The sequence below is a fragment of the Peromyscus leucopus genome, chromosome 11 (genome assembly GCF_004664715.2).
Source record: "Peromyscus leucopus breed LL Stock chromosome 11, UCI_PerLeu_2.1, whole genome shotgun sequence".
NCBI lineage: Eukaryota > Metazoa > Chordata > Mammalia > Rodentia > Cricetidae > Peromyscus > Peromyscus leucopus.
Window position 1 is genome coordinate 66,413,028 of NC_051072.1, and position 23,472 is coordinate 66,436,499.

At 39.8% G+C, this 23,472-nt stretch overlaps 1 protein-coding gene across 1 annotated transcript in view; it reads left to right on the plus strand.

Moving 5' to 3' along the window:
* The window catches only part of Adgrv1 (adhesion G protein-coupled receptor V1), a 508,750-nt gene that overhangs the window by 314,467 nt on the left and 170,811 nt on the right, over positions 1-23,472 (plus strand). Inside the window, 1 exon segment of the mRNA XM_037209551.1 lies at positions 20,516-20,632. Within this exon segment, the coding sequence (XP_037065446.1) occupies positions 20,516-20,632 (117 nt within the window).

The window sequence follows — 23,472 nt, forward strand, 5'->3', positions numbered from 1 at the left end:
ATAGAATCACTGACCTGCCAACGTTTCTCTACTGATGAATGATTGACATCATCATTGTCCAAATATATTATGAGAGCTAACCATGTATATTGTAGTTTCTAAGTGCTAAGATGATAGCAAAAACATTTATGAGAATCTTAATGTTTGGCAAAACATATATACTTAGCAAGTAACTGACAATGTCATACAGTATTGAAATAAAACTCTGAGTAGCAAACTCAATAAAAAGGTTAGTTCTGGAAAAATAGTACAAGTGTATCTAAGTAAAAGATTATAACTTGAGTCATTCTCTGGAGGAGGGGTAGAATTGGATTGAAAATGAAATGAGAGGGAACCAGTTGGTATATGAATAGAAGATTGCCTTAAGGCTAGTAGTGGGTTCTGAGTCTGACATAATTACAGAGATCAAGGTCAAGGTGAAGACTGCAAGGTTGATCCTTGTTGATGAATGTTCAGATACCCAAATGTCTACAAGAGTCAACACAAGCTGTTTAAGATAGGCACCTGACACAGTAGAAGTGGCCGAAGCTAGTGAATATGTGCCCTTTCTAAGAGGAAGCCATTGTTCAGCCTCCGCTAGTCATCCTCTATGGCATGGACTTGTGATTTTTCTAGAGATACTGAGTATCTGAACTGTTGTGTGAAGTATCTAGAATATTGAAATGGTCAAATAAAACCTGTCTAGAGGATGATTTCATCTTGTGGCATTGCAGCCAAGCAAAGGTAGGAAAGGGAGCATTCAACATTTTATTCAGGATAGAGATACAAGAAATATTATTCTATGATTGTGGGTAATTTTGAACAGGAAAGACCAGGCCTGCATATTTCAGAAAGCCTCTTCATCCCTTTCTTCAACTGGGAGCTGAAGAGATCTGCAAATATGCAGTAAGATCTGGTGGCTGATGAAACGGGTCCTTTGCCATCTTTCTGTAGGCTGCTTTAGCTAGAGACTGACTGTCACTCTCATGGTAGCCTGCGCTATTTTTATCTGAACCACTTGCCCTATACACACTGGACATTCAATTGCCTAACAAATTGAACAGTGTGTGTGTGTGTGTGTGTGTGTGTGTGTGTGTGTGTGTGTGTGTGTGTGTGTTTGGTTTCTAAGGATATTCTCATAACTGGGAAATAATAGAAAAGTTCTAGCATCTCGTCTTGGAATCCAAAGACTTAGGAGGAAGTCCAAATTCTGCTACTTCCTGCCTTAGAACCTAGGATGCCTTCTTTAACTGACAAACACTTCATCTGGGGACGTTGGCACATTTCTTGTTACTTTCGTTTCCTTAAAAGTTCAGCTAGAATGCCACTTCTTCAGAAAAACCTTCCATGGCCTAAGGTTCCTAAGGCTCTCCCATGACTTCAAGTCTCTTCAGGCTCTGTAGCACTCGTTGCTGCTGAGACAGAGTGCTGTGCTCCGGCAGCTGGGGGTCAGATCGAGGTACTCTCAGAGCCAGTCTAGCCTGAAGACTTCGCAACAAGATTCCTTCCTTCATCATCAAATTCCTGCTTTTGGTGGTGGCCCCAAATCCTCAGTCTTACTTGAGTTACAGCCACAGCCCTCCTACATCTGCACATTTTCACATGGCCAGAAGTTACTGAGTTCCCAGCCGCCTGTGTCTAAGATGGTCTCATCTTAACTAATGACATTTTTACATGGCCAGAACTTACTGAGTTCACAGCCGCCTGCGTCTAAGATGGTCTCATCTTAACTAATGACACCTGAAAAGATTCTTTCTGAATAATGTCGCCTTCTGAGGTTTTCAGTATCCATGAAATTTAGCATGACATCTTCGGCCCAGCACATGTGCTCTAGAGGAGGTGGTGTAATCCTCCCCTTCATTGTATTACCCTTTTGTAGTTGAATATTGAATTATTGATGTACCTTCCTAACGTGGAACTCCTGAGTGGGGGGAAGCTTCAAGTTTATTCTACTTATTTCTACATAGTGTATATGTGAGTTTTGATAGCTAGAAGTTAATTGTGGCGGTCTGAATGAGAATGGCCCCATAGGATCATATGTTTGAATGTTTGGTTTCCAGTTAGTAGAACTGTTCGGGAAAAATTAAGAGATGTGGCCTTGTTGGAGGGAGTATGACAGTAGGGATGAGGTTTGAGGCTTTAAAAGTCTAGCCAGGACTAGTGTCTCTTTCTCTGCCTGCTGCTAGAGGACTAAGATGTAAAGTACTCTGCTACTGATCCAGCACATGCCTGTCTGCTTCCCACTCAGGTGATGATGGATTAACTCTTTAAAACTCTAAGCAAGCCCCTGATTAAACACTTTATTTTATGAGTTGCCTTGGTCATGGTTTCTCTTCACAGCAATAATATAGTAACTACAGCAGTCAAAAAGTATTTTTTTCTACAAATTAAGACATGCCCAGAAGTTTGTTAAAGTGATTATTTATTGTTTCCAGCTAACAACCAATATTAACCATCACAATTATACCTCTTTCCATTTTGACATGCAAACATGTCAATATTAGGCCATAACCTTCCGACTTCTGTTCTCATAGGCTCATGGCCTCCTCATAATGCAAATGCATTTATCTAACCTTCAAAGCCCCCATAGTCTTTAGCAGTTCCCTCAGTGTTCAAACGTGTATGTACACAGTCTTCTGACACTCAAGCAATCTCTTCACTGTGAGCTTTTATATAATCAAAAACAAGTCACACACTCCAAATATATAATGACACAGAGTAAACATCTTCATCCCAAAGGGTAGAGGAATCAGAGCATAGCAAGGAGCAATTGGACCAAGGCAAGACTTCAAACAGGTAGAGAAAATGACAAATCAAATCAAGCAGTTCCATGTCAGGCATTTACTATAAATTTGCATGGGCTGCATGAAGATAGCCTACCCCTCCATCTCTGTCACCTCCTGCACACATTGCTGCTCTCTTAGACTGGCCCCACTTAGTTCATGCAGCTTTATTTGGCAAATTTCCTGCAGTCTGGACACCTTCAACATCTGGCGTCTCCTTTGCAGCTTAGGCTTTGCTCTTCACAGCTTTCCAGAGGGGACTTGCAGGATCTCTTGGGGTGGGGGGCTCTGACCTTGCCATACATTGCTAGCTGCAAAGGCCCTCTGCAGCCATGGAATTGGCTCTTGCATCCACCAGGTCTGTAAATCACTGTGAGGCTTCTCTTTGCTTCTGATGTGGTTTTCACAGGTCTTTCGCTTTGTACTTTCAGCCCCCTGTCTCCGTCAGTGAGCTGATGAAGATCCTCCCCCCACCTTCTCTTCCTGGAATAGAGTCTGGCTTTTCTTGACGTGATCCTTCTGAGTCACATAGAGGCCGCTTTTAGCCCACTAACCTTACCCAGAAGTCTTTACCCCATGTTTATTTAGACTCTACCTGAAGAAGAAAAAGGGAGAGAAATATATATGACTTTCAAATACCAATTATGTTTCCTGATGTTAATAAGAGAGTTAGGAAAGAAATCACCAAATCAGATATTCTGCTTGTTTTACATGCAGTCAGTACTCATTCTGGGTTATGCTGTGTGACTAAACATTTTGTAAATAGAAATCTAAGTATAGTTTTCACTTTTATGTATAAAGTGACTAGTGTCATAAAAGGCCTTTCACTTTAAACAAACAGCATTTTCCCACAGGGGTATACGTCATATCTTTTAAATTTAAGGGCAGAACAATTATTTCTTATGGAAGTTAACTTTTCCATCTGAATTACTCAGGTGACAAACTGCTAGCAATTTGTTAGGGGTTTTGACACTTTTCCACAATATAATGCTGCTGAGGCATCCTCTTTGGAGACATCAAACACTGCCAAGAAAACAGAAAGAAACCACACGGGTCTGCCCCTAAGAAAATGAACACTTCAGATGAAAACATGATTCTATTTGCATTAAATTGAGGAAAGAAACTCCAAAATTCCTAGGTACTTATAATTAGAAAGAAAAATGACCATAGGATCAGAATGGGAAATAGCCGAGTATATTAATAATTTCAGTGAATGTAAAAGCTTGGTAATGTGGATCTAGCTGGGGGTATGGCTCAGTTGGCAGTCTGCCTGCCATACACAGAGTGATGCCATCCATACACAGTGTAACTGCTAACGTGGTGGCACATGCCGGGAATTCCAGCACTCACGATGGGGAGGCAGGGGACCAGATGTTAAGGTAAGTACACAGTAAGTTTGAGGACAGCCTGGGCTGCATGGGACCCTGTCTACAAAAATAAAAACAAAACAAAAAGTTTCTTAACCACTTTATATTGTTGTTAATATCATCTACACAGTAATGATGTGTGAAGATCAGATGTCCTTGGCTGTTGAACTATCTCCATTGAGTAAAGTACTGTCTTACAAGCATAAGAAGCCAAGGTTGATTTCTGATTTACATCCCCAGAACCTATATTAAAAATGCTGGATGTGGCTCACACCTTTAATCCCGGCACTTGGGGGGCAGAGGCAGGTGGACCTCTGTGAGTTTGAGGCCAGCCTGGACTACAGAGTGAGTTCCGGGACAGCCAGGACTGTTTCACAGAAAAACCTTGTCTCGAAAAGCCCCCCTCCGAAAAAAAAATGCTGTGTGTGGCATAATGCGCCAGTAATCCTACTGCTGGGTACGAAAAGTCTTCAGATGCCTGGATACATTGCAATTATAAAACCGAACATCTTCTTACTACAAAGGCAGATCCCTTCCTTCCTTCCTCCCTCCCTCCCTCTCTCCCTTCCTCCCTTCCTCCCTTCCTTCCTTTTTTCTCATTTAGCCTTACAGTCCAGTCTTCCCAGTAGGAAGAGAGGAAGCTGAGCCCTGGCCACTAGGCAGAAACAGCTGCAGCCTACTGTCTGCCTTTCTTACCCTTTGGCTTCTCATTCAACATGGCTGTGATTCAAGGCAGGCTTCTAAACTAACAGGACCCAGCATCACTATGGATGTTGGATCCATGTATCTGATAAACTCTGAGGATGAGTAAAAATTTTCATTGGAAGAACTTTTTCCAATCCATAGTGTACTGTAATGCAGTGCACATTGAATTTATAGCCAACCCCCTACCCCCCCCAAAAGAAAACCCCACAAAGTTAACCCAACTAGGGAGGGTGCTAATAAGAAGAGACAGTGGTGGGTGGTAGATGACCCTTCATTCCTTTATCATATTTTGGTAGCATCTACTCTGAGTCAGACAGTGTGCTAAATGCTAAGGTTACTTATGATGATACTTGGAAATTGTGTTGAAAGTCATGAGAGAAATACGTAAGCTGATAAGACAGAAAAACAATGTGGTCAGGGGACTGTCTCCAAGGAAATGACATTTGAACTGACGTATATAAGATGGGCAGGAGCCATTCAGAAGAAGGATGTTCTGGAAAAGAGGACTGTGTACAAAGGACACACAGCAAGCTTCCTGATTTATTGACGGATTTGCACAGAGGCTGAAGTTCTGAAACAGCGTGAGGAGCAGGCAGAACAGAGTAGATGCTGAGGTCACAAAGCAGATATGGCAAAGATCATCTGTGGCATTGCAAGACCACAACCAGAAGGTTTCATTACAAGATAAGCGTTTCTCCAGCAGAGGAAAAGTAGAGATAGAGCTTTTGTGGGAGGAAAAATAATGAATTGAGGTCTGGCTATAGTCATTCTTTATTATCTGTGGTTATGATTTGCTGTGTAGATTATTTAAAATGTCAGTGTGGATTTCAAGAGAGAGAATGAAGCTAAAATACAGATTTATGAGGCATCCCTTTTTATTGGGAGATGGAAATGGTGTTCTGAGAGACACTTGGAAGGAGACTCAGAGCAGCAGGACATCAGAGAAGAAGTAGAGAGAGAAGGCAGGTCCAAAGCAGGATAAGGAAGATGATGAACAAGACGCTCTGCCTGCAAGTTCCTTTTCCTGTCAGCAAAGCTATCCATATAGACCAGAGAGGTGACGTTACAGGATAAAAAGGGCACACACATGCCCTGTCTCCCTGCATCACCAAGCACCGATGTTACTTTATGGCATAACAAAATTAATATCTAGGTTGATTTAAATATACATGGTGCAATTGAGTAACATGAAATTTATATAAATTTTTAAGATTTGCTGTGACACACCCAGATAACATATTTTGGCCAAGGATACAACTCAAGACTTCCTCCAAATGCAATAAATAGTCGTGTTCTCCCCAAATACTCCTTAAATCAGCAGTTCTCAACCTGTGCGTTACAACCCTTAGGGGATCAAACAGCCCTTTCACAGGGGTCATATATCAGATATCGTGCATATCAGATGTTTATATTACGTCTCATAAAAGTAGCAAAATTACAGTTATGAAGTAGCAATAAAATAAGTTTGTGGTTTGAGAGTCACCACAGCATGAGGAACTGTATTAAAGGGTCGCAGCATTAGGAAGGCTGTGACACACTTCCTTAATTAGAAGAGTTTGGCATGTCCTAGATATGTTAGAACTTATTTTTCACAGTTACCCTATAAGGTAGTTATTATTAGTTTCAATTTAATTATATAGATACTAAAGTTCAAAAACTTAATTAGTTTCTATAATACTATTATTTTAACTACTGCTGCTTTTAAGATTTAAATCTGGGACTCTGGTGCTAAAGCCTGAAATCTTTATTATGTTGTGGAACCAGTTGAGCTATGGTTCGGTGAAGAGATCCTGTCTTAGAAGATAAGATGGACAACGACTGAAGAGGAGTTCATCATCAACCTCTGTCATTCACAGGTGCACATAGAGGCTCCCACACACATGTGCACAAAGATGAACACTTTCACACTCAGATGCTATACATATGAACATGAACATATGCAAATGACTTAAAATTAAGATGGTTATGACATTTATTCATTGTAGACAGAAGGGAGTCCAGGTAAAGGATAGGAGTAGGAGATTTGGAGGGCCTGGCTTAGTCAAGAGGTGTTTCAAAGTACATCCGACAGAATTTGAGAAGTACTTGCACAAGATGAAGGAAAAAGGAGGCACCTCCTTCAGCAAGTTGTATCACTGAATTTTAAATAAAATGATAGGGCAGTGGGAAAATATTAGATGGAGAGAGAGAGAAATCTATCTGGAGCTTTGTAAAGAGTATCAGTGCTTCAGGATATATCCATTAGAAGTTCTCATAATCATTAATTCATAAGCAATATCCTCTTATTTATGTTTCTTTTCCCCATGGATAATGCAATTCATTGAGAAATACTGAATATTTTACTGACATCTAAAGTGAGAAGCCTCAATCTTCTTTTATATTTGCCTTACATTTTCATAACAAGCAATAATGATATAATTTATGATTAAAACAGAAGCAGTGGGAAGAGGGGAGGTGAGCATATGCTTCAGTGTGGCATGCTCATGGCTGCATGTGTCCACTCCTCGCGAATAGGAAATGTGCCCTCTACAAACTCCTTAATAGTTATCTGTGCCTGGGGAAAGAGCCAGTTTGCTTACATGGTATAGGAGGTATGATTATTATAGTTTATTCAGTTTTGTATTGGGACAAGTATTACAGATAGTTTTAAAAGTGACACTAAGTTTGAAGATTCCTGTCTCATCTTATAGAGAAAAGACTGAAATTTGTAATTATTGTGGGCCCTTAAATATTGGAAACGTTGTCTTCCTTGTGGAGAACGCTCTGTTACTGTGACGGAACACCCAAACTAGGTAACTTACAAAGAGAGGTTTTGTCTGGGCTCAGGGTTGTCTGCGTCAGCCCCTGCTCTCTTGGTGGCATTAGTTTGAGCCTGCGGCAGCACATCATAGCAGGTGAATGTGGCTGGGCAGAATGTTCACCTCATGGCTCAGAAGGGAAGAGGAGGAGGAGGAAGGGGTAATGTCTCCATCTTTTTGGAAATCTTACGTCTTCAAGGTGCCACCAGCTCCCAAGAGCACCTCTCTGGCAAATAAATATTTAATACATTAGCTTTGGTAGCTATTTAAGATCCAAACTAGCATCATCTTAAAATCCTTTTTTAGATTAGCATATAAAGTAAAGAGTTTCATCATCGTGTGTCCATTATACTTTGTTGTTCTTGGTCCCCGCCCCCCACCTCCATCCCCTTCTGCTGGTCTCTTTCCGTATCCACACTTATTGCTACACTATTCACAGGAGCTAAGAAATGAAACCAGCTTAGATAACTGGATAGATAAAATATGAAGTATATACTCTGTGGAATTTTATTCATCTGGAAAGTAAAAGGAAAATATAATCTTAAATTTCAAGTTCATTACATGTCACAAACGGCCTACAGACTGTTACCTCACCCTTACCACTATTACTCATAACTATTAGCATTTACAATAAGTTCATCCAATTCACGTTTTCTTAGAAAACAGAACTCTAAGCAGTTGTTCTGTTGTTACTGTGCTTTAAGCAAACAGCTTTTAGTGGTGCCAGTAATACAATGAACAGGTCGGCAGTTCCAGCTAAGACTCAGGGAAGAGCACAGAAGAGGGGCCAAAAGACCGTAAAGCCAGAGGGTCAGAGTGCCGCCATTGAGGTTGTGTCTTCTACACAGGGCAGCAAAGCTGTACCCAGGGGATCTCCACAGTGGGTAACCTAAAAAGACCTACACAATGGAAACACCAGTTGACACGCCAATGTAGACTGGGGAAATCCCATAACGCCCCACCCCTGCATGAAGAACTACAGGCGATTAACGACGACTGCAAAGGAGAGTCAGCCTTCCCCCGGGATGTGCACCCTAACTGGTTATCCAGTGCCAAGTGCTCAGCCCGAAAAGCATATGCATTTGAACGACACTAAAAGGACTCAGTAAGCTGTATTTATGTATTTGTAGGTGTATACATGTAATGAGGATAATTAAAGAAAAAGAATTAAGAGTATAAATTTTTTAAAATTAAACTTAAATTCTAAATCCTAGATTTGTGAATTTTTTTAAGGATTTGGTATCCTGTATATAGTAAATGTGTAGTGAATGTTTATCCAGTAATTCCTTGTTAAATTTTCATGCAATCTTAGACAATGTGCTTTTAGGAAGACATCAGTAAAGGAAACCATATAGAAGGACAGTGTGTAGTTTGCAGGGTTTGTGATATGACCAACCCTGGGACCCTGACAAGTCTTTACTTTGGGAAATAGTTATTCTGACTGAGGGCAATTATGACTTAGATCTATATCTGGACTTGGATGAGCTCTGAGTAATGTTGGTGGGAGGTGGACAGGGCACAGGTCTGTCGGAGGCCTCCTACTTACACTCAGGAGCAGACTGCATGGAGATTTTGACTTGCTTATATTTATTTGCATCTGTTTTTAAATTTTTTGAGATGTATTTATTTTTATTTTATGTGTATGGGTGTTGTGTTTGTATGCATATCTGTGCACCATGCATGTGCATTGCCCATGGAAGCTCAAAGACAATGTTAGAAACCCTAGAACTGGAGTAACAGGTGGTTGTGAACTGCCATGTGGGTGCTGGGAGTTGAACCCGGATCCTCTGAAAGGGAAGTTACTGACCTTAACTGCTGAGCTTTCTTTCTAGCCCCATCATGTGGTTTTTCACTTTTTTTATAAATAGTTCCCCTTTGTGTCATTTCATGCTTCTGAATTTTCTATAGCAGAAATATTTCATTAACTTCTTAAAGAAAACCACTATATTGTCTATTGATAATCATTTCACCTTTTTGTTATTTAATAGTATAAGTTTTATTGTTCATATAAAATAAATAATAAACAATTTATGACATGTATTTGTTGATTAAAAATCCAATGAACTGTAGGCTTGGTGGCACATGCCTTTAATCCCAGTACTTGGGAAGCAGAGGCAGGAGGCTCTTTGTGAGTCTGAGGCCAGCCTGGTGTACAAAGCAAGTTCCAGGACCAAGCTATGCAGAGAAACTATGTCTCAAAAAAAAAAAAAAAAAAAAAGCAAAACAAAAAAGACAACAGTCATCTAGGAAGGATTTTCAAGTACAGGGAGAGAGAAATATAACAGCAATTGTCTTGAAATGTAACTGCAAATCTCAAACTCTATTTCCACATTCAAGGAACTAATGGCAGATGTTGCTGAATGTCAGCGTTATTGATGCAAAAGCATAAAGGTAGCAGAGAATGGCAGGTGTCATGGTGCATGCGGGTAAGGCCAGCACTAAAAGGTTGAGGCAGGAGGATTGGGATGAAATCCGGGAGAGTATGGGCTGTACACTAAGACCATGCCTCAAAAAAAAAAAAAAAAAAAAAAAAATCCAAGTCAAACCCAGCAGGCCAACAAAGAAACACAAATAGTACAGGATCAGGAAAAGGGACTGAGTCGGAGTCAGGTAAGCCCAGGCTTTGTTGTCTGTTACCTGTGAGCTTGTCTCTTTAGCAATGGCAAAGTGGAAAGATTATTAGACTACGTGAAACAGAACGTTCTGAATGCACAGAACGTCTCCTGCCACTCTGTACGGACCTCTGAGGAATGGCTGCTTCCTTCCCTTCCCCGTGCATTGGAGTCCAAACATTGTCAAGTGTGAAAAAAACTCCTAAGTGTGCGTACAGTCTTCCCCAGTTTATGGCAGTTTGGAGTTCACATTCCCATTTTTGTAATTTTAGAAAAAAACTGAATCTTCTTACAGAATAGAGCACATTGTTAGCAAACTTTTAATAACTTACATACTTATATGTGTCCTGACAGTTCTTACCCAAGAAATGAGCCAAAGTTAAAAGGCAATTCAAACCTATGAAAAGTTCAGAAATTCACAGGAAGCTGTGGCTTCATTTGATAGCGTGTAATCCTATAAAATGTGATTTTTATCAATCCCCAAATAATTTCCAAGTTGGAAATAAGGATAGTTTTCTGCTGCTAGTTCTTCCCTAGCCTCACCATTTCACATAACAATGACACCTAGTTTAACGAAGTAGCGTGCTTCCAGTGGCAGACGGTGAGTCAAAGTGTCACCCTTTCTCTCTTCTTCTAAGATATTTAAATGTATTTATCTATTTGTGTATGCGCGCATGTGTGTTGCAATGTGTCTCTGAGCTCCACAGGCACTCAATGGTACATGCATGCACACATGCACATACCAATAAATAAATAATTGTGTATGTGTGTAACAGGAAAAGAACGAAAAACGAGACTCTAAGGAAAAGTTGCTCTTATATTTAAATTTTATGTATATAATTTATAATATATACATATATATTCAGCTAGTTTATCTTATCTTGACCCCCTTTATAGAGTACTATACTACATTTGTGCTTGAAATTTCATTCTCACACAAACAGTCAAGCAACAAAACTAATCTTTGGTGTTTGTGACCGTCTTGGTCAACTCTATTGGATATGCCAGTTGGGAATTCTGGGTTATATTTTAAAACATAAGTAGAATGAGAAGGGAGTGAAAATTCAAAAGTTCAAACAATCATAACCTTAAAATTAAGGTACAGGAACAATACATTTTGTTTGTTTGAACCTATAATACCAGTATTTTTAGAGGTGAGGTACTGACCTTCACATTGCAGAGGAAGCATAAACTTTGGTGTCTGTGCATTAAGGTTAGTTCTGGCCTTTGAGTTAATGGGCACTATAATTAGAGCTGTATCAAATTTTAGTAGGATTCCTCAGCTTCCCTGAAATTCTACACATTTCTATTTCCTTTCAGTTTATTTTTTTAAGTTCAAGAATTCTATGAAAAGTTGAATAAAATATTTTCATTTTAGATCAGTAAATCCCCAAAATGATCATTGCTCATTATATATTTCAAGTAAATTTTCATATAATTTTTAAATGACTTCTACATTCTTGATTGAGTTATTTATCTAAGAGATTTAGAGGCATATACATACATACATATATTAGTATCAAAAAATTAAATGGAAAATGAATAAAGTTTTATTTCATTGGTGATTCAACAACAGCAAAGTCATGTATAATGTGAGTTTTCCGAATAGTGCTTCAGTCTCATATGGAAATGCTTGTCTTAGTTACTTTCCGGTTGCAGTGACAAAACGCCACGACTAAGGCGACTTACAGAAGAAAGCGTTTCATCTGGAGGCCAGGGTTCCAGAGGGCCATAGTCTATGACCATTCTGACAAGGAGCATGGCAGCAGGCAGGCAAGCCTGGCATTGGAGTAGCAGCTGACAGCTCATATTGTGGTCCAAACATGAGGCAGAAAAATAAAAAGCTAACAGGGAGTGGCCTGGGCTTTTGAAGCATCAAATTCCACTCCCAGTGGCACGCCTCCTCCAAAAATGCCACACCTCCTTAATCCTTCCCAAACAGTTCCACTGACTGCAGAGCAAGTATTCAGACATATGAGACTATGGGGACCACTTTCTTTTAAACCACCACAACACTGAAGCACAAGCCTCAGTGTCCCATATCTATACGAGGAGATTCATTGTATGGTCTACAGATATAGAAAATTGTTTTCTACTGAACTTCTAAAGTCAGTCATTAAATAAGAAAGAAACAGAACTTTGGAAATTCAAGACTTCAGCTAAACTTCAGTTGAATCTTTGTGATATTAAAACCATCTTGTTCGTTATTTCACCCAGCCTCTCTATGTGCTCATTCTTCAAATGAAAGGATTTAATTTATTTTGTGAGAGCCTCTTGTACAAACAGGAAGTATGTGGTCTTAGTGACATTTGGGGTACAGGCTAGCATCATTTTAAGTGGCCATTTTAAGTACTAGAAGTGATTGGGAGTCAACACACTTGGCTCAAGTTCTGGGTTCATCATCTCTTAGGTCTGTAACCTTGCAAAGTTTACTAAGTCTTGGTTTCCTTTACCTAAGTGAAGGCAAGGGCCTCTACATTACGTAGGTTATTAAAGGGTAGGAGGAAGTAATGGCTGTAGGGCATATAGCACCTAAGACGACCCACTGCAGCATCATTACTTCTGTGGATAGAAATAAGTTAGCACGTCATTGCTTGCATCCCAGATAGAGAAACCTAGTCTTAAGTCTTTTTGAGGTTAATGAATGACTCATAAAGATCCTTCTATTTTTCCAGAGAAGAAATTATTTCTTAAAATAAAAGAAGAAATAAAACCTCAGAAAAATACCTCCAGAAACATATTTAAAGAGACCTTTGTGTGAGTGTGAGTGTGTGTGTGTGTGTGTGTGTGTGTGTGTGTGCGTGTGTGTGTTTTGTAAAGTTAGTGGTTGTGCTTTGTAAAATCACCTTTAAATGTGTCTGAATTTGTGAGTGGATGCTGTTGCAAGCACCCTACAAAAGAGGAGCTGTAAAGCTATGTGCAAATGGTTTTTTGAATGAGTGATGGCAACATTTGATTGGCTGACTTACTTTAAGCCATATACTAAAACAAACTTGTTTATCTGACTCTATACTAACTAAGGGAACACCCCAATATCTACGTGCCTCTGGCATTCAGTTACAACTACGGATTTGTTTATTGTGTGTATCTGTGCATTTCCATTGTCATGTGTGGTAAGAAGACAAGAAACAAGCCTAGTGCCCTCACTGTGAGCACTAGGAGGAGGCCATTGCCCTCTTTCTATTCATATGTGCAGGGACTGAATTCAGGGACAGGAATGAGCAGAGTGTGCATTTGAAAACTGCTGCTGTGTTGATTGGTTCTTGTGCTGTTTTCACCATGGTGACTATGAGCAAATAGTTACCATCAAAACCTGTTCACTGGATTTCTGTTGTTTAAAAGTTACCAAACACTGCAGCATCGCATACAACAGCTCCCTGACAAACCTACCACACTCAGAGCCCTGCTCCTTTTAAATTTCATGGGTCTTTAAAGCTCCTTGGTTCTTCCACACATCATAAAGCAATCCCAGTTTAAAATACAGTAAGATGAGATTTGTTTTAGGAAAGAGGGAAAGAAGGAAGGAAGTGAAGGGGGGAGGAAGGGAGGCATAAAAGTAAAACTAATAGATTCTGCATCTCTGACATGAACACCACAGTAGGATAGCCAAGGATACTTCAGGTTATCTGGTTTATGCAGGAAAACAATGAATAGCCATGTGAAATCAGTGCAGAGAGCTACACTGTTTAGCAAAATGTTACCAGTCACAGCGAAGTTAAGATCTGGTGTTGACAGATTTTTGATTTTCCAAATCAAAACACCATGGAAATTTTCAATATTTTAGTCAAAATATAAAATACTTAAAACAAAATCCAAATTAATAAATAACTATTTATTTTATTATTAATAATTATTAATTATTAATAACTAATATTATTAATAAGATTTCTGCTTTGAATCTAGGTGAAATACAAACTACTGGATTTACTTTCCAAAATAAAAATAATGAGCATTTGACATCTGTCAATGAAGGCAAGTGATCTCTGATATATGCTAAATAAAGTAGGCTTAATTTCCCTGGACTCCTTCAATTTAAGAGTTTTCCCCTGGTGATGAGATTAGAATCTATCCCTGGTGCATGAGTGGACTTTTTGGAGCCCACTACCTATGATGGGACACTTCTTGTAGTCTTGAGGCAGGGGGAAGGAGCTGGACTTGCCTCTACTGGATGTGCCTCCCCATGGGAGGACTTGCCTTCTTGTGGGGGGGAAGTGAAGGGAGGGTTGGGCGGGGGAGGATGGGGGGCAGGAGGAGGAAAGAGGGGGATCTTTGACTGGTGTGTAAAATGAATGGAAAATTTTTCTTAATAAAGAAAAAAAGAGTTTCCAGGCTTTGGCAGAAGGAAGCATGAATGTAGAAGCTGGCAGATTCAAAACTTGAGATTAGTTGAGAGTTGGGCAAGCCCAGGTGGTCAGACAGAAAGCTCATCAGCAGATGCAGATTCACAAGTGCACAGAGTAGGGTCTTGTACCAGTCATAGGGAATAATTAGCCTTGGCTAAGCACAACGGGCCATCACAACAAACAGTGACAACAGGTATTGAGAGGAGTCCAAGTGAATTATTTTATAGGAATCCAAGTAAAAGAACCAAAGGATATCAGACTACCAAGAAGCAGGAAAACACCCCATAACATGACACATCAATGAATTAATTGATACTGAGTGTTAACTGATGTTGGAATTGGCAGACAAGGAGGAATTTAAAATAATGATAGCTGAATTCCATGTTTTAACAATATTTAAAATGAATCAAACCCGCAAATGAAAGTTGTGACATGTGACCTAAATTTAAGTTTAAACATATACTAGGTAAAATTAACAGTTTAGAAATAATGAAAGAAAAATCAGCCAACTTTAAAGCATAGTGATATAATTTTCTAAAACCAGAAGCAAAAAGAATAAAAATCAAAGAGATTGAGAGATATCAGTGAGTTGTAGGGAAAATGAAAGGAAGTGGGGTGTGTGTGTAATTAAGGTCTCAGAGACTCCTGTAAATGAGAGTGTGAATGAAGAAAAAACCTCCCAGCTTGCTGAAATTATAAACCCACAAATCAACCAGTAATCCACAAGCTGAAAAAAAATAAAGGAACTATATAAGGACTGTCGTGATAAAATTGCTCAAAGTTGGTTGCAAGGAGAAAAACTTAAAAGCCACAAATACAGAAATAAAGATTTTATGTAAGAATTAAAGCTGATTTCCTTTAAGAAAAATGCAGACAAGGAGACAGTGTAGTTACATGTTTAAGAACTGAAGGAGAAAAAGTTTGTTGACCATTATTGTGGTCACTATTATGACTATTATTATGGTCAACATAATAATAATGTTGCTTTCAAATGAAAGTTAAATAAAGATGTTTTCAACATATAAGCCCCACGAGGTATTGCCAGCAGTATCGCACGGTGGTGAATACTGAAATCTCTCAGGTAGAAGGCATGCTGCCAGATGCAATGTGAACTTGTACAAGCACATGAACAGCACCAGAAAGACTAATCAGAAGGTAAATGCAGAGGAAATTTTATTATCTAAGTGTGTTTTAAAGATAATTGTGTCCAAACCAGGGTAGTAACAATGAAATGTGAGACTTGTGTGGTCTGTAAATATAAAGTGTCCGCTAATAATGACAGAGGTCAGAAAGTAAACTATTAACTAGACTACTGTTGGAACCTCATGCTGCTGGGGAGAGGCTGTCCTGTCAGCCAGTGGCCCTCATACACCAGTGTGAACCTCCTAGAGCAGTCTTAGTAAATCAAGAGCCTAATGCATCACAACAAAGAGATAGCTATCCAGCAGTGGAAGGTTGATTTAGTATTCATTGTAACTTACTACATTAGCAAACTAAAATAGGAAATAACAGCAATCTTTGACAAATTTAAATAACTATTCCAAGAACAAAATTCCCACTACAGCAAGGATGGAAGGGAATAATCTTGGTCGTTTTAAGAGAGAAATGTGTTTGGTGAGTTTCTGGTGTCTGTCTGCAGACTTGATCACACCTGAGACTTCTCTCCTTGATTTTGACTGGTCACCATCTCCACATGTCATCACACGGCCTTTCCTTAAGTGTGATGACATGTGGAGATGGTGACCAGTCAAAATCAAGGAGAGAAGTGTGTCTGTGACCAGGATTTCCTTTTTCTTAGTAGAAAGACAATTTTCTGAGACATTACTGTTTTCTTCAAATAAGAATTGAAATTTGTGGGCCATCTGATCCTCTTATATTGAAGAAATGTGGAGTTTCTAGCCAAGTGGCTGAGCACTTGACCACTTTGTGTGTGTTGGGCATCCACAATGTTTGTTTGGTTGACACAAATAGCCATGAGTCCACGACAAAGCTGAAAAACTGCCTAGGAAAAGATGAGAAAGAAATTCTAGGTAAAATAAGGAAAAGCAAGGAAGCATGTTTGGAAACAGGAAGTGCACACAGGGTCAAGTGTTGCACTGGGCGGTGTGAGTTTAGAGGAAGACAAGTAGGAAGGAAGCGGACAGGACTTAGGATCGTCTCTGGACACGTCCTGGAGTCCTGCTCACAGAGCTAACCATTCTTCTCATGCCCCTCCGATTTGCCCTGTTCCGTTATAAGCACTTATGACATTTTTATTATGTTATGCGTGTAGCTGCATTTCATTATAGACAGCCTACTACAAGAAAGAACTACACTTGGTGGTTTAGTAACTCCCTCTTAAAATGGGAGAACCTAGAAGCCGCCACGATTAGTGTAGGCAGGTGGAATTAACTGCCCCATCATAACTAAGTAGGTTTGGGACAGGAATTCATGAGAAGAGTAAATCTCCACTGTAAAGAGGGTGAGGAGGGGAACATATCTCAAGGAGTAATAAGAATTGAGATAAACAGGAAACTCGATATTTATTATTAGATTTTATTTAGCAGCGTAGGAACACATATATTTCTATTCCCCCCATTGGCATAGCAGAGCTGTCATCCACCAGAAGAACTGTTTTATTTCATTTTAAATCAATGATATAGAAGACACGATAGCAAGCTTTCTCAGACCGCCAGCTCCCAAAATCATGGCATAGGGGCTTGTTGTTAGTTATGAATGCTTGGCCTTAGTTTAGGCTTGTTTCTGGCCACCTTTTTTTTTTCTAACTTGTATTAACCTGTTTCTCTTCATCTATGTTTTGCCTTGGGGATTTTATCTTCCTTCTGTATGTCCTATTTCCCTGCTTACTCTGTGTCAGACTGGCCGAGGGCTGCCTGGCTGACTGGCCCCGAGCGCTTCTCTCTCTCTCCCTTGTTCTCTCTCCAGCCTAGACTCCTCCTCTGACTTATTCTCTCTGCCCTCCAGCCCCGCCTACCCCTCCCCTGCCTAGCTATTGGCCAGTCAGCTTTTTATTAGATCTATCAGGTGCCTTAGGCAGGCAAGATAAAACAAATGCACACGTCTTTACATAATTAAAGAAATGCAGCATAAACAAATGTAACAGCCATTTACATAGTTAAGGTAATATTCCATAACAAGACACTCTTCTAGGTGGTTGTATTTCCTTTGGTCTTCTGTTATGACGTGCATATGTTATAACAATAGAGAGATGAGAACAGCAATGGCCAGTATGCCGTTTGGCATTCTTTTCAGTTACCGTTAGGAACCTGTGGTAAGCCATGAATTAATACAAATGAGAATCAGTAGAATTTCAGCAGTTTGAGATGAGGCTTGTATCTGGCTCAGCTGTGCCAACAACATCATGCCATTTTAGGAAGACTTAAATTGTTGGTCTTAAAATATGAACACCAGATTCTGAATTCTACTTTGACTCTAAAACATGTTTAATCATCTGCAAACGTGTAAATTATCCCGTAGGACCCTCTTTTTTTTTTTTAAATTTGTGATAAAAGCAGTATAACGTGACATCATTCACAGATAAGTTTTATGTGTACGCGCACGAGATGGAACATGGCATCATGCCGGTACACGGTCACCTCTGGCACTGTGGGCACTCTTCTTGGCCAGCACAGTGCTCTAAGGGGAACAGGTATTCAGGTACAGCATGGGTCAGCACATAAGGAACTGAGAACCTCTGGAGATCACTCCTTTTCCTTTACAGTGTTGCACTGAATTGGTCTCAAAGGGCAGCTATGAAAATGATCTTTATCCTGGTGTCTCTTAGAGTGCTCTGGAAAGAACAGTGCTAAGAGCCCATCTGTTCCTAGGCAACATAGTCTTAAGTTCTGTGAGATACTCATGCATGCAGATTATGTTTCATTTTACTTTGTTTCATTTCAGTATTTAAATAAATTGTCTGGGTGTATACCTGTTCATATGACATGTAAGCTTTTGAAGTATTTTGAGCTTATCTTGGTTAAAAGTTGAGGCAGCTGATTTTTGTATTGCTGACTAATTTTCTTCCACATAGTGAGAAATAATTCTCAGTATTCATCAGAGGGCCGATTTAAACAGCTTTTATGGTTCGCAACATTGTACTGGTGTTCTTATAACTTAGGAAGACAGATTCAAATCTAAAATATTTGAAGATAGCGTACCCTATGAATGGAATTAGAGGTGTTAAAACTATCTCTTGGAAGCAAGGGCACTTTTAAACAATAGCCTGCAGTGATTTAATTGCTTCTAAGAAAAATATTAGGAAAACAGATTTTTATTAGCATAACACTTAACAGTTACACACAACCTTAAAACTAAATATACATTCTCAGTTATAATTTGCATGGCTATTGTTCATAACAAACTGTTCAGGTTGAGTGAAGAAATTATCAATTTTTTACACAGTTCTACACCTTAGAGTTCAAGATTGTTGTAGGTATATTTATAAAGACTCTGTGGAAAAAGATGTCACTGTGCTTAAAAACAAAGACAAATTGTCACAATGATTCTCACGGGTGGAGGTGGAGCTCATACAGATTTTGATTCTGAGGATTTTTTGATGCTAAGTCTCTTTTTCAGGACCTAGAAGGGGTGCAATAAGGTTCTGTGGAATTTACAAGGTTAAATTTACAAAATATGGCTTTTGTAACTCGGATGCTACACAGACGCTGAAGTCTAGGAAAATCTAAACGTGCTCTAAGAACAAGCCATAACGATTCAAAGACTACTGTGTGCGGTGTGCAGGCAAAGGGAGGCTGTTGCTTGTTTGGGGGGCACTTCTTTCTGCTAGATTATTAAAAAACAGTGCACAGTGAGTTTGTAGTTTCTACTTTATAAGCTGGCATCTGCTGGGTTTAATGGTGTATAGTGAAGATGCCAAGCCCAGGACTAAATAAACAGAAAACTGAGTTAGGAGTTTTTACCAATAACTCTGAAAGTGTAGCATAAAAAAGGGCTGAACTTTACTTTCTGCCAACTTTGCTCTTCCTGTTGAGGAAATGAAGCACAACGTTTATTTGTTCAGATGTTATAGTTTTATATGATTGCTCCAACCTTTCTTTTTCTAACAGTATTTTCCATTATAAAATTTGATATAATAGTCTTATATGAGAAGAATACAAAATGATCTTCTGTTTGACTTGATCATTTATTCAACAAGTGTTTATTGAGTTCTACCAGGTGCCAGCTATCCGGTGTTTGAAATTCATTGATGAATCAAAGTGTAAAAATTTCTGTCCTTATGCATAGTGTGTTCTAGTCAGTGAGATGATGATGATGATGATGATGATGATGATGATGATGATTTCACAGTATGATAGAATTATAAAATTATAAAAAGAATTAAAATTCAAAAGAGACAATAGAGATGTAGTTATGTAGTGTGGAAACAGTCATCTTTGATGTAAGGGCAACTTTGAACACAGGCTTGAAGGTGATACTAAAAAACCCCACCATTTGGGTAACTTTGAGACTTGAAATTTTGAACATACTTGAAGCCCATTTGTTTCACATGTTGCTGCCTAGCAAGAGGTGGCAGACGAGAGAGAAGTCAGAGGTTCTTCTTGCCCTCCCTGTCGCATTGGCTGGGAATGGCATTTCCATGCTGCTTCCTCATCTCTCCCGTGATGTAGTAAATGGCTCTCACAGCTTTGGTTCTGGTCTAGCAGTGACAAGAATGTGGTTTACTTCGAGAATTCGCTCTTGAGATCCTTAGAGCAACACAGAACATAATGTTATATCTTTTATTGGTTCTTAGAAGTACAGAAGTTCACACACTGCCCCTGGAGCTTGGCTCCTACCTGAGTCTGGCAACAGGCCAACTTTGCCTTTGACTCACTCAATTATACATTCAGATGAGAAAGTGGCTTATTTTCTGGGCAATCTTCATTAATCTTAGCACAACTTAAAAATAGAACTACCTCTTTCTTGCAGATTGTGTTCCTGGCTTCTGCATACACGAGTCCCCAGCTCAGCGAGGAGAGCTGTTCTGCCGTGGCTGCTGTGGCACATTACCTGTACCTGTGCCAGTTTAGCTGGATGCTTATTCAGGTTGGTTGCTCACTCACCCCACACCACTGCTCCCCTGGGGTGACCTTGGGTGAAGCGGCTTGACTGCCTGATATTGTCTAAACTGAAGCAGAAGTAATCCCAATAAAGCCACCCCAACTCTCCTCGGGTGTAAATGTAAGAATGTCTCTAGTAACTTTGCAACACCAGAGAGCCAGGTTTGGAAAAATGAGGCTGTCTAGTAGGACTGAAAACAAACGGGTGGTGGAAGGGGAAGTTGGGATATGGTCCTGTAGAATAAGAACTTTGAGTTGATCTCCGGATCATCACAGAATGTGTTAAAGAGAGGGAACGATGTGAGGAGATGTGAGTAGATTTAGATTTTAGAAAGATGCTCTTACTTGTGGTTAATTGGAGGTGGGAAAGAGTGGTGGGGGCTGCCAATTACTCGTGTTCACTGTGCCAGAGGATGGTGGAACTTTCCTACCAACCAGACCAGTGTCAGTGGAAACACAGTAAACAACGTTGGGTGTTTCTGTTTGATAATGCAGAATTTCGGGTGTAGATTGGTTGTCAGGGAGGCAGGAGATGGCAGTCCCTGTCTTCCCCATATCTGGCATGAGTAGCTGGTGGAGAGTGGCCTCCTGTGCTAAAGTTAAGAGCAGTGAAGAGGCAATGGAGTCTCCAATGATTAACAACAGTAGATGGGGCGGTGGTGTAGACAGTGACAGAGGGCGATTCTTGGAGTAGACCTCTGGCTTTGTCCCTCTCTACACATCTCAATCAAATGTTTACCTCCCTCCAAGGTATGCTTCTGAATCTGCATAGGGGATGATCATTTCTAACTCATAGAATTAGTGCTTTCTAGATCTTTCAGCACCTCCAATCGTGGAAAAAATGTCATTTTCTCTAACATCTCTGTCAACTGGTTTAAAAATAAGTCAAAGCCATAAACATAAAATAGAAATGTCTCCTGAAAGTTGGATAAATTTGTTAGATCTCTGATTGCAAGATTACTTTGGGGTTTGATCTAAGGTGAAGTTTTTGATACATGACTGCAGGAGGTTATCTGGCTGCCTGGACTGAGTCTGCAGTGCTGTGCTGAAGGTCTTTGTCCTTGTCCCTGACATATTCTGAGTTTCTGATTAATGACACAGATGAAAACACAGGAAGCTGCTTATCAGATCTGAAGATGTGCAGAGATAACAGGATACTCACAATAGGAAGCTGTCTGTGTTAGACTACAGGAAGAACCGATGGAAAGCTGTACTTATAGATTGCATCCTAAAAAGACAATATCACTGATGAGATGTAATATAAATGGCTGGAAATTTCACTTCACAAACCCAGTGGCAATGTGAAGTATGACCAGAGTACCACACAGCCCTCGATTACATGAGTAACAGTCTGAAGGCAACCATGGCTGTATTATAGTCTATAATGCACTATTCATCCTAGGGACAGAGACTACATTCACAGTTCATGTACTAGCATGTGGGGAATCAGAAGGTAGTCTCTTAGACGGGTTTGGGAGGATGCTTCTGTCTTCGATCTCAGGAGAGATGCCGCAGGAGAGAAAGCCTGGGGTCTGCATTTGGCAGAACCAGAACAAACAGATCAAATATTAGGAAATGAAAACGTCATTCAAGTTAAGAACGTTCACAACCGTACTATGGGAGCTGAGGAGACTTTTCTAGACGCATAGTGAATCAGCGAAGCATATTCAAATGGAGAAATGACTTCCACATGTACTTCAGGTAGAGTCCCTGCTTTGGGGGTACTAAACCAGATGCTGTGTAAGATTTAACCAATGTTCATGGGAGTCAGTTTATTTCTCGCCTGTGTTTCTGGTCAGCAAGGAAATCTGATTGTGGCTGATGCATATTTAGTAGACTAATTATGCTTCTGTGTGGCTCATGGTTTAGGAAAACGGTTGCAACTGGAAGTGAAATGTAATGCATTTCAGATGGTGCACCACACATCCTTCATGGTTTGTGGTGTAACCACAAGGGGAAAATCCAATAATTTCTGAATTTTCGGTAGGTTACTTTTAATAACTTATTTTATGGTCAGACGTCATTTTCCCAACCTGTACTTTCCATTTATAAAATGCTGTGTACTAAAACCATTTTTTTTAAAATCTGAATCTGTCTTAAAAACCACTGTGTAGTAAGATAGGCTAGTATTAGTCCAATCCTGTGAGTCAAATTTGATTAAAAACTTGAAAGAGCACAAACATAGTGTACAGCCATCCATGCAGACTCTGATGAGTCTATTTCACATTTTTTATCAGCACAGGAGAGAATCAGATGCTATATATGAGTAATGTGATGGCAACGAGCTCGTCATGAATCTCTAGTCACTGGGTTAAGAGCAGCAGAGTTATCGGGGTGGGCTGGCGAGACAGCTCAGTGGGAGAAGTGCTTGCTGTCAAGACCGACAGCCCAAGTTCGATCCCTGGGACCCACATGCTGGAGGGAAAGAAATGCCTCTAACAAGTTGTTCTCTGACCTCAACACATGTATGCCCTCATCCATACACACATCAATACACACATCAATGAAGATAATAAAAAGATGTCCCTCAAACAAACGTATTAAAATCATGGACTGATGTTTATTTTATTTGCATCACATTTTCAGTATCAGGATAAACATACTTAAACGACCTGGCTTTACTTTTCTGTCACATGTTTTCAACACCCTATGGTAAAATTAGATTACATTTAGACAGCCAGGAGAGACATCTCATTGATGAACAAGTTATATAACCTTGTTGAGCCTAGCTTGCAGATCAGGTTACAGTTACACCATCTTTGAAAACTGTGAAAATATAAAACTAGTTAATCCCTGCAGGAAGTCAGCCCTGTGCCCAGCTCAGAG